We start from the raw sequence: 12,673 nt of genomic DNA, 5'->3' as shown, positions 1-12,673 counted from the left end.
GTTAAAGTAATAAAGCAAGTTAACACCTTGGAGGCAGAAAGCTGAACAGTTTCCCCAAGAAACTTTTTCATGTAAGTGGTTAAATTCTGGCACTCGTGGTCAAAATTTGTGGCAGACCAAAGTCTCAAAGAAATTCTGGACATGAAAGTTAAACTAGAAGTCAGGTGGGGCAGAAGTGTTTATCCCAGGATTTGGCTTTTAAAATAAAGTAACTTCCATTTTACTTCACTTTAGTCATCTTTCTTAGGGTTATAATAAATAAAATAAAAATAAATAAATAATAAATAATAATGAGTGAAAAAGAAAGCAAATCTAAAGAAGTAGAATCCAAAGTCAATCATCTTTTTTGCAGTATTCTCTTGTCCTTATGTCCAAGGACTGCAAGTTACACCAAGCTAGTCTGATGTTTCCTATGGTAGCTACGAGCAGAATACATTAAAGATGAACATTTTTACAGGAATGCTATCAAGCAGATTAGGCCTAAAATTTAGGGTTCTTTAGAAATATGAACTTCTCATATTAAGGTTTCTTAATTTCCTCCTGAACTTAAAACCTAAATGCCAGCTGTACTGCATTAGGGTGAGACCCAGACAGAAATAACCTATTTAAACTGTTCAACATGAAAAGAAATTCAGAAGTTAGGCAATGCACCACAAGTGGATAAATTAAAATGTTAAAATGCAAGGTAAGTAACAGCAAAGTTAGTATTAAAATGTATCAACCCCTTTAAAATCACATGCAACTTAAGAATTGAGTAGTTTTAGTATAAAATGTGATGAGCAATAAAACTTTGCTATGTAAAGACAGGTTTTTATTCTTTTAGATAGAAGTCTTACAATCTCAACAATTGTTAAGGCCCAGAGGCCACCTGTCCCTAATCCATGGAAAACAGGAAATGAAATATAGGGATGCTTCTATCAAACCACCATGAAGAAATGCGTTACAATAGGATTACTGATGGAAAAGTAAACTCTTTAGAGCAGGGACCAAGACTTTGTGGTTACACAGCACAATGGCCCCCTAATCCTAATTGTGGTAGTGCCCACAGGTCCACCAGTAAACATTAATGACTGAGTAAAGAAATGCCAAGTCTTGTGGAGTGACAGTGGCCAAAACATATTTGGTATTAGATTGACTTTGTCTAATTGGCATTTTATTGGATTGCATCTATACAAGATTAAACCATGTAGCCTGAGGAGAAACGTTACACTTTGTGCTGACACCATTTCATCATCCACTGATTTATTCTAGTTTGACTATATACAAAGATCTAGACATCCTGACACATACATAGTTAAAAACATAAAAACTCTCAGCAGTATTAGGACAATTATTTAAAAAGGAATCTTCCACAAGCTTCTTTCCATCCTTGTGTCATTTTGTGACGCATACCCTTTTCCTGCTCCAAAATCCCTATCAAGTACATGTTGTTGCATGGTGCTTAGAAGGTCCCCAAATATAATCTAATTTTGACCCAAAGGTCCTTCACCTTTCATCTAGAAAGATTTTATTTATAGGTACAAGGATTTATAAAGAGGGAAAAATCCAGTCAGAACTCAAGCCACTTTGTCCCTTAAAACAGGGTATTAAGAAAGTCGTGTCTATGAGAGGAAAGAGTGGCTCCACACAAGCCAACAATTAGTCTTTTGATGCCCTTTATCTCAGTAGAAAGCTTGTCAAAGGGCACCACTTTCTACTCATATTTGCCTGCATTCAGCCTCATTTCTCTCCTCCTAACTTGCTAGCTAGCCCATTTTTACCAGGAACAAAATCTGGGCCTCTTGTTCATCTGTACCTCCATGTTGGTTTGTTGCACACAATGGCTCACAGCAAAGTCTGGGATGCAGCAAAGGCCAATCTGGATCGACCTGCACTGTGCAACAATTTACTGGCAAGCTGCCACACCAGGATCCTAATTTTACCCCTGAAAATGATGTGCTGCAAGGATCATGGCAGACTGTAAGGTAAAGAACCACAAAGTGATCATCTGTTACAGCAGGCCATCACTATGCTGTTGTATGAAAGATCACACTTACGATTCAGTCCAATATCATGGTATGTTAGGATGGCAGGCCTGTTTCCTTTGGGAGTCCCATACATAGTAACATGAACAGAGCCATGCAGAGTTTCAACATCTTGCTCCTGCAAAGAAACAATTGATTACTTATTTTAATGCTCCACTCAGTAGATGCTACTAGATCTTTTGCATCATGCACATCCAGCATAATTTGAACATCATTCAAAGTGAAAGGAAAAACCTTAAGGAACTCATCACAGCAATATTCTGATTCTTAATACAGACACCAAGTTCATGGTCATTTTTATTTTATGGGATAGATGTCAAGAGCACTGGATGGGTGTCTATAGATGTGTTTTAAAACTGGACTAAATAAGACAGGGTGCTGGGGAGATGGAGGGGGCTCATACACTTTGTTGCTTCTGTAGGCCAAGCTTATTGCACACAAAGGGTTCCTTGTATTCCTCTATTCTCCACCACAAGCTCCATGTGCCATCCTCCCATTCCCCTTTATTTTAGGGGCCCAATGCAACCCTCTTTCATGCCAAGGTTAGGATGCCCCTCCATACCAGAACTCCATGCCAGACAGACAATCTGAGGGTCTCCCACCAGGGTCCCCCATTCTACCCACACCGAGGGTTCTACATGCATCTCCAATCCCACATGCCTGCCACTCCTTCCTGTCCCAATCATTCTTTTTCTCCTTTCTTTGGTCTTTCAGGATGCCAACATTTCTCAAATGTATTGAGGAAAGGGGCAGACCTAAAGTGAAGGGTATTGTTATCCTGGAACGCATTAATGGACACCATCAACTGGTTATTTGATCTACAGACAATTAAACAGGCAGCTGAAGCTGCTAGCTCTGCTAACCAGATGCTAGGGGGTACATGTGTCATGTCCCCCAACACCCTATTTCTTCCTTTCAGTTTTCCAATCACCAAAAACAACATTCTGTCCTCTAATGCCTTGAACACTCCATGAAGTTCTGGGATTGACTGGACATGGTGTTCAAAAGTTAGTGTTACATTATCCAAAGAGAGAAAGGCTATGAAGTGACTATTTGGCCTTGCAAACTTGGCCAATAGTCATTAACAGCATGTACAGAAATCAGAATTAGTCACATGCAGTGCTGTTGTAGCCATGTTGATCAAGATATGAGAGGTAAGATAGCATGTGTCAAGAATTCCCACACTGTGGTGCTTGTGATGACTACAACATAGCCCTTTACTTTAAAGAATAACCTTCACTATGGCAAAGTGCCCTGTTAACCTCATTGATTTTTACTGTAAGCATCCACACAAAAGTGTCACACTCAGCTATCAGGATGATTGCATCATCTCTATACATCTGGTCAGTACCAGATAAGCCATTCCATGAGTGTTATAACCACTGGTAGCCGAAATCTTAACTCCACTAGAGGAAGAGACACTAAAAACAAATACAAATAAGTAGTACAAATAAAAAAAGCCACCCCTCGCTATGCCTACAAGTGTTAAATGACAAACCCTTATACTGCACTAGTTTGAAGTTTAGAACATCTTACAGCAACTCTGTGGAAGGCCATTGTTAGGGGGCTATGTTTCTTATTAAGCAGATAGCAGCTTACTCCTGGGGGTATTCTGCACCACGGCACAATGCAGAATTTTGCACAACTTTAATGTGTGCGCAGAATTTCCTTCCCCACAGAAATAGGCTATAGTGCTGCTGGCCGCCACTAGGGTGCACTGGATCCAACAGAGCCCAGATCACACAGAAGACACTACTTGGGGGAGGGAGCTTGAGGGTTCCTGGCAGCTGCAGTTCCCAGCATGCCCTGAGGGAAGGAAACCGTGATGCACAGGAAACTCCATGCAAGCCTGGGACCAACTATCAGGCTGTTTCTGCCTCTGGAGGAGGCAGGTGTCTGGGTCGAAGGGAACACGAGTACCTGGGCTAGGGGGGCCCTGTGACTGGGTTTAGGTGTATTGGCTGGGGGGAGGAGGGAGAGTTGTGGGTGTCTGACCCCCAGCTGGTCTCTAGGGGAGGGAGGGGGCAGAGAAACAGGAATGGGGTTTCTTTAACACTATTTCTGGGGGAATTGTGTATTGATATTGTTACCAACATACTTGCAGACTGGTATTTTTAATTAAATTACCAAAATTGAAACTAGTGTGATTATGTAATGTTATTTTGACAAATAAAATTTGCAGAATTTTAAAATTGTATGCAGAATTTATTTTTTGTTACAGAATGTCCCCAGGAGCAGCAGCTGTAAATTGTGGTTCAACCTTGTACTGAAGTCTAATATCTGCATGATTTAAAAAAAAATAGTTTGAAGTTCAGCCAATTTCTTATACACACACACCTCCCATTAGTACTAAATTCTCAACTAAGTCTCCTTATGTTTTAAGTAGCAAAAGAGGTGGTGGTAGGGAATACAGCAGTTTGAAATATTTTATTCAGATGTTAGTTGTCTACACTATGGTCAAGTTAATGCTTATCTAGTGATATGGACTTACACTACTTGAAGATATACGTCAATGTTTTCAGTCCCATGGCATACTCCTCCACCCTAGCTCTAGTTAATATTAGCTACAAGGGGGAAGGAATGCAAGCCAAAAAGAGGGAAAGAACAAGTTAAACAGTTGACACTCTGTACCTTGGGGAACACCCTGCACCTCCCGCCATTCATCCTTATAAAATGATTGTGTGGTGTCCAGTGCAGTTTGTCATGTCATGTGTCTTTGGAAGGCTCATGATGCACTCAGCATTGTTAAAGTAATGTTATAGGTTGTAATTTCATGTACAGTAACTCCTTGCTTAACATTGCAATTGTTACTAAAAAATGCAACTGTAATCAAAACCCTGTTAAGTGAATCCAATTTCCCCAGAAGAATTAACGTAAATAGGGGGGTAGGTTCCAGGGAAATTTCTCTCAGCCAAAAGACATTTTACACACACAAAATAAGTTTTAAACAATTAAATATGGTACACAGCAACGACTGTGAAGCTTGGTAGAGGTGGTGAAGTCAGAGGGTGGGATATTTCCCAGGGGAAGCCTTACTGCTAAATGATGAACTAGCAATGGGCTGAGCCCTCAAGGGTTAATTCATTGTTAATGTAGCCTCACCACTTGACAAGGCAGCATAGAGGGAGGGGAGACAGCATGGCAGACAGACACCCTGGGTGTGAGATGTGCATTGCTCTGCTGACCCCACTCTAAGTAAACTGCCTTTCTAAGTTAATCAGCAAGCTGAGCCAGCAGCTGCTGCCAGGAAGCTCCTTCCATCCTGAGCCCTGTTGTGTGCCCCCCCTGCTCTATGGAAGATGTTAGTGGGGTGCAGAAGCAGGGGGAGGGGGACACCCTGACATTAGCCTCCCTCTCCCTCCCCTTCCGCACAGCAAGATAGCAAGCAGGATGCCCTGGGGCAGACGACAGGAGCAGCACATGGTACTGGGGGAGGGACAGCTGAACTGCCTGCAACTGAGAGCCTGCTGGGCAGCTGCCTCACAGGAAACTTAAGGGAACAGAGAGCTGATGGGGGCTACTGGTTCATGCTGGTTTCAAGCCCCCCCCACCAGCTAGCTGCAACAGGTTGCTCTTAGTGCAAGCAGGGAACATAATGTCACATGGCAGCTGCCTGTTTTAAGGGAGCATTGCAAAACTTTAAGCGAGCATGTTCCTTAATTGATCAGCAATGTAACAAAACATTAACCAGGACAACTTTAAGTGAGGAGTTACTATATATATTTATGAGGCTGAAAATGTGTCTTTATGGCTTAACACAAGCCCAGGCAAAAACTGTCCAGGAGCAGAGGCACAGACAAATCCTCCAGAAGCAGCAGGGCAGTTCACACCTCAGCATGTATTGGACAAACCCAGAGCAGCCTCACAGGAACAAAGGACACTGGCCTAGGCAACAAAGGATCTGTTGGACACTCAAGTGAGTCATCCCCCTTCCCTTGGTCAGTTTGGGACTATGATGAGGTAATGCTCACCTGACTCTGAAGTGGGGGGGGCATAGGGCTGAGAAAGAGAAGAGGCAAAGCCAAGAGGGAAAAAACATGATAAAAGGGAGAGATGTTTGCCATGCTCTTTTCCACCTGTCTACAGCCACCATCAAGAGACTGACACACTGATTGAAAGGGGAGAGCCTGGCTGAAGGGCAACCAGCCAGCCTGTGGCGAGAAGCATCTAAGTTTGTAAGGGCACTGAAAGTGTTAAGATCAGCTTAGAATCTGTTTTGCTTTTATTTCATTTGACCAAAACTGACTTCTGTTTTCACTTATAATCACTTAAAATCTATCTTTTGTAGTTAATTTGTTTATTCAGTGCGCTTGGTTTGAAGGGTGTCAGAGACACCCCTTGGAATAACAAGCCTGGTACATATCAATTTCTTTATTAAATTGACAAAGACATATAAGCTTACACAGTATCCAGCAGGCATAACTGGACACTGCAAGACAGATGTTCCCAGGGTTGCGTCTGGGACTGGAGATATTGGCTAATGTCATTTGGTTGTACAATCCAAGCAGTGGCTAGACAAAAGTGCTCACTCACGTAGCTGGGAGCAGCTTATACTAGAGGCTGTGTGTGAACAGTCTGAGAGTGGGGGTTCTCACAGAAGAGCAGGGTAAGGCTGGCTCCCAGAATTGAGGATTAAAGTGGCCTAGTAGATCACTGGACTAGATAACACCAGGGGAATGTTACACCAATATTTCGATAAGTTAAATACGGTCAAGTTAGTAGGGCCGGATAAGTACCTTAGGATGAATTTTAAGGAACCAGCTGAAGCAATCTCCAAGAACTCATGAGGGTAAGTTAGGTTCCCACAGAGATGGAGAAGGGCAAACATAAGACTATCTTTAAAAAAGGGGAACAAATAGAACCTGGGAAATTAAAGACCAGTCAGCCTAACTTTGATACTCAAAGATGCTGGAACAAGTTATTAAGCAATCAATTTGTAAACACCTAGAGGGATATTATGGTTACGGACCAGCCAACTAATCATGCCAAACCAACCTACTTTGATTCTTTGACAGGGTTACTGGCTTAGGGGATGGGGCAAAGCAGCAGACATACTTTGATTTTAGTAAGGCTTTTGACAGTCCCACATAACATGCCCATATGTGAAGTAGGGAAGTGGGATCTAGATGAAATTATGAGGTAGATGTACAACTGGTTGTAAGACTGTAGTCAAATAGCTATCAGAGCCCAGTCTAACAGAGGACATACCCACTGGTGTCCCACAGGAGTCAGTCCTGGGTCTGGTACTACTCAATGTTTTCATTAATGACTTGAATAATGGAATGGAGAGTACGATTATAAAATTTGCCAGCCAAGCTAGAAGGGGTTGCAAGCATTTTTGAGGATGGATTAGAATTCAAAGTGATATTGACAAACTGGTCTGAAATCAACAGGATACAATTCATTAAAGACAAGTGTAAAGTGCTTCACTTAGGAAAGGGGAAAAAAATCAAATGCACAACTACAAAATGGGGATAACTGGCTAGGCAGTAGTACTGTTGAAAAGGACCTGGGGGCTATAACGGATCACAAACTGATTATGAGTCAATGTGATGCAGTTGTGGAAGAGGGCTATTATTCTGAGCTCTACTAACAGAAGTGTGGTGTAAGACACAGGTAGCAATTGTTCCACTCTGCTTTGCACTGGTGAGCCATCAGCTGGAATATTGTGTCCAATTCTGGGTGCCACACTAAGATGGGGACAAACTGAAGAGAATCCAGAGAAGAGCAACAAAAATGAGGAAAGGTTTAGAAAACTGCATGTTTAGTCTTTAAAAAAAGGCTGTAAGGGGACCTAAGTGTCTTCCAATATGTTAAGAGCTGTCATCAAGAGGACTGATCAATGGTTCTCCATCTCCACTGGAGTTAAGAGCAGAAGTAAGGAGCTTAATCTGTAGTAAGGGTAGTTAAATTGTGAAATGGGGATTCCACAACTTCCCTTGGAAGCCTATCATTGGAGGTTTAAGACCAGGTTAAACAAACACCTGCCAGAGATGGTCTAGGTTTACTAGGTCCTGCCTCAGCACAGGAGGCTGGATTTGATTACTTCAATGTCCCTGCCAGCCCCACATTTTTAGGATTCTGTGAAAATCAGTACTAAAGATGGTTGAAATAAAAACCTCAAAGAAAGGTAAACTACAAAAAAAGACTATGCTCAAGTGTAATGAGTCTGGCTAGCCAAGCAATGAAATTCAGGTAAGAGCAAGAGTGCTTAGTAGAACCTTATTCCTAGATATCCCATCACTGTACTGTATGGGTGTCTCCATACCAATGTTTTGACACCCTGCCAGCTCCAGGCATGCATTTTCTTTTTAAACTTGCCTTTTAAAAAAAATAAAAATAAAGAGTTTTGCCTTAAGGCATACTTTCAGGGTAGCACTGTTTCTCTCGTCAAATTAAATAAAGGACTGCACAGAGAAATGAATATACATCCACATCCAAACACCTTTACAGTACAAAGCCAAAATACCAAATACTTATAAGTAGGGTAAAAAACCCTTCACCTTTAATCTAATTCACAACTCAGTAATATAAAAAAAATACAGTACACCTTAGACATCTAAAGCTAAAGTAGACCTTACAAATTCTAGCATTGTTTCTCTTTTTAGTCACATTTTGGTTGTTTTTGGTGCAGATACCAAGTGAGCTTAGATAACACTTTATCTGACCTATGTTCAATGTCACCATTCAGTCTCAAAAGTATTTTAACACACACCCCCAGATCTCAATACTTACTGCATTATTTATTAGGTAAACAGTATCTTCCACATCAAGCACCATTTTTAGAAACAGCAGTGTGATATAAATCCAACAAGTGACCAGGCAGAAACAAGTAGCAGGTTTTAGTTTGACTCTGTAGAAAACTGGGTTATATAGACAAGCTGCTATTCTGCATAAGCTCACAGCTCCTGTGATGCTACAGATAAAACCAAAACAAAACTAATTTAGGAGGACGTCATTCTTAAATAGGATTGGAGTCAGGTTTAACCAGAAGACATGCCTATTCAATACAGTTCAGATAAAGGGGAAAAATGCAACTCTCCACTGTACATAATGCTGAACAACCTGTTCTGAGGGAAAAACCAAAAAACAAAAAGATAAACCACACTTAATACACCTAAGTCAAATAATTTTGGATGCAATTCCTGTTAAATGTCACACATGCTGGTGGAAGCATAACTCCAAACCAAACTATTTCAGATACAAGAAAATTCAAAGCTTTTAATTTCAAAGTCTACATTTCTCCCCCCTCCCCCATGTAAAATTAGATGCTTCTTCAAACTCAGTATTTTTCAGAAAAAATATGTACTTCTAGTAAGAATCTGAAGGTATACAGTGACTTTAAAATAGCACTTTTTCTTCCAACAGGAATGATCAGAAGGGCTACTTGTTTTGTTACACATGCAGACACTTTGCACTTGTATGGCTTGTTTTCTAAACAAGGCATGAACTATAGCAGGGAAAGACAACCTATGGCACATGTGCCAAGCACACAAGCTGATTTTCAGTGGCACTCTCACTACCTGGGTCCTGGCCACTGGCCCAGAGGGCTCTGTATTTTAATTTAACTTTAAATGAAGCTTCTTAAACATTTTTAAAACCTTATTTACAATAGTTTAGTTATATATTATAGACTTATATTTTAATGTTTTAGAAGGTCTTTCTATATTACTGGCACTTGAAGCCTTAAATTAGAGTGAATAAAGGAAGACTCGGCACACCATTTCTGAAAGGTTGCCGACCCCTGAACTATAGCATTTATGGATTTCATACCTCAATACCAATAATCTCACATATCCTACAATTATTTTTTATTCTAGCTAGAGATATAACTGGTATGAGATACTACTGCATGGTAGCTGCTGTAAACACATTCTCTCCAGTTTAGTGGTTGCCCCTGGAATAACTCCTCTTTTATTAAAAAAAGTCTACATTTAGAATTTAAATACTTTCCTTCATTTTATCCATTTGATGAAAAGATCTTTAGACTTCAGCTAAACAAAGCCACTGACATTTAACCTATGCAACCTACTGACCCTTCACTATTCCAATTTGCCCAATCTAAAATTTGTCTCAACTTCAACCCCCCCCGTGTAAAACTTTGGCACATGTAGGATAGGGAGACAAGATTCTAATGGTTGATGTGAATAAGACTGTTCTTTTAACAGGAGGTGTAATTCTTCAGTCTTTATTAGGAGACTATGGTATAGATTTTTTACCTGACTTAGGCTTTTTTCCCCACAAGAGTTTAATCATTAAGAATTCCAGAAATTCATATACCTTGCCAAATCAAACCAGTTTCCTTTATATAAAGCTAACTACTTCACATCTCTACTGATCCTCATTACAGATCCAGAAATCAGTCTACGTGATGTTGGGGATGAGCGTTTTAAAATGTAGAGCACCGAAAACAGATGGCAGCACATCCCAATCAACGTCAATGTTATATTAAGAGGCTCTTCACTGACCAATTCGTATTAAAAACACTGTCTTGGGAAAAAAAATCAAAGGTACACTAATCCTATAGAAGGATAAAAGACAAATGTGCCATCTGTTCTTGTATCTCTAGCTTTTAAAAAAAGGCACATCCCTATTGAGTGTTCTATAAACAAAAAACAAAAACAAAAACTGCACAGAAAGTTATGGGAACATTCTATATAAAGCAATTTGAGAGAAGACATCTGAGTCTGAAAAGGAGTTGATCATTTTAAAATAGACTTTTTGGTCATCAAATGACATTGTGTAGTCATAAGGTTAGAGTGAAGTAATTTGTACATTGATGCATGCAGAGAAGCCCTTTTATTTCCTTCTCTTCTCTAAGGCTTTGTCTACACTAGCACTTTCTCAGCAAAACTTATGTTGTTCAAGGGTGCTAAACACTGCCCCTGAACGACAAGTTTTTACTGAAGAAAACAGTGCTTTGTCAGCAGGAGATCTCTCTCCTGCTGACGAACAGTAGCCACACTGTGTGCCTTTTAGTGGCACTGCTGTAGCGGCACAACCGTGTCACTAAAAGCCTCAGTGTAGCTGTAGCCTTAGACTGTTGAGAAGATGGTTAAATTGGATGTTTATTTTTTTAAACTATGGGATATGTGCTCAGACCATCATAGACACTAAAAAGAAAGAAATAAAGCAGGCATTTTGCTTGAAGCCAAATATTTGGTGTTTCAACTGAAACTAGTGCTACATCAACACTATTTGAAAGCTTAAGCTTATCCTTAATCCCCTTTTTTTTTCCAAGTGCTTTTATTTGGATTTGTTTAAAATGTACCATTCCCTCATTCTATGCACACTGTCTCCCACCTTCAAGAAATTCTAGGGAAGCAGCTTTCCAGTCTTCTTTTTTTTTTTAATATAAAGTAAAGGGCTTATTAACCTAAACTTGTGTAAACTGTATCCTCCCTTTAGGCTTGTTTTAAACCCATATTACTTATAACTTCTTGGATGATTGTAAGTGAAAATTTAAAATTCCATTTACTAACTACTGTTTATGCTCTGTTTAATTTAATTATATTCCTTCACTGATTTTTTTTTAAATGTACAAAGCACTTTTACTTCTAATTTAGCACACAATGTTCGGTTCTCTACTTGCAGGGCAATGTTGGTCTGAAACTGTTCACTGAATTTAATGGTCACCACTTTTTAACTATGTTTAGTTGTGTAAAAAGCTTGGTCAAAGTTTAAACCTGGGGCCTAAGTTTAAATTGACAGTGTTCAGTTAGTGGTCCATATCTCCCTACTTCAGTTGCATAGAGTTGGGCACCTTAACAGCTTGATTTCAGTGGTGCTGAGCACCACAGTCTTCCATAGCAATTGTAGTTACTCAGTGCCTCTGTCAGGCCATTTATAACATTCTGTATTACCACTGTCTAGATGACATTTTGGTACCTTACTGCAGGCCCTCTAGTTCTGGCTAGTGATTGTTCACATTGTAATTAGCAAATGGGTTACACTATTTTGCCAAGATAGTGTTTCAGTGCATCTCCCCTCAACCATCCATTTGAGAGAACACAGCTATGGGGCTGATCACTGTAGCTACGACTACCTGTACCAGTTGGGGAGGGGGGGGAGATCTGCCCCTATAAGAACTGAAAAAGAAGAAGAAGAAGATCGGCTCTTCTTGTCAATTTATGAAATGTCTTTTTGTAAGAAAGATACAGAGCAGTAGGGAGAGATGGATGGACAGTCACTTTACCAGTGAACAATGACGACCAATAGCCATGGAGTTTTAAGAAACGATTGCAACTCATCTCTGCCACCTACAACTATAGTGCATCAGAAACAGTTGCACTCAGTTATTTGGTAAATAAAAAGTTTGATGGCCAACAACCCACTTTTGAACTGTGATCATTGTTAGGAAAAGAATTAGGACTAATGTCTACCAATCCTTACCTGCTTGACAGGTCCTAAATTTATGATGCAAAACCATGAAGTTATGCTCTATTCTGCATCAGTTTTAGCATAGATTGGTGTTAAAACAGCTCCCCCATGTCTAGAATTTTCAGTGCTCATGAATTATGTCTAACAATTCCAAGTGATAACTCAGGTTTTAAGGTTAAGTGCCCAACTAATACTGACTAACATCCAGACGTTTGTCAACTTTCACATGGTAAATAAGCACCCTGACTTTCCACAGGAAGACAAAAATC

The 12,673-nt window shown here is 40.1% G+C and overlaps 1 protein-coding gene across 2 annotated transcripts in view; it reads right to left on the bottom strand.

The window, feature by feature from the left end:
- NDRG1 (N-myc downstream regulated 1) overlaps positions 1–12,673 on the bottom strand; it is a 55,483-nt gene that overhangs the window by 19,639 nt on the left and 23,171 nt on the right. Inside the window, exons 1-2 of one of the 2 annotated variants that reach the window (XM_045003498.1) lie at positions 8,760–8,802; positions 2,037–2,142 (exon numbers count right to left, since the gene is read on the bottom strand). In XM_045003498.1, the coding sequence (XP_044859433.1) occupies positions 2,037–2,100 (64 nt within the window). In that variant the 5' untranslated portion in view covers positions 2,101–2,142; positions 8,760–8,802. Of the gene's footprint in view, positions 1–2,036; positions 2,143–8,759; positions 8,803–12,673 lie in introns of those variants that run through there. The other variant, XM_045003497.1, reaches the window with a different exon arrangement.

The sequence above is a fragment of the Mauremys mutica genome, chromosome 2 (assembly GCF_020497125.1).
Source record: "Mauremys mutica isolate MM-2020 ecotype Southern chromosome 2, ASM2049712v1, whole genome shotgun sequence".
Classification (NCBI taxonomy): Eukaryota; Metazoa; Chordata; order Testudines; family Geoemydidae; genus Mauremys; species Mauremys mutica.
Note: the sequence above shows the minus strand (reverse complement) of the source record. Positions and strands in the feature narration are given on the sequence as shown.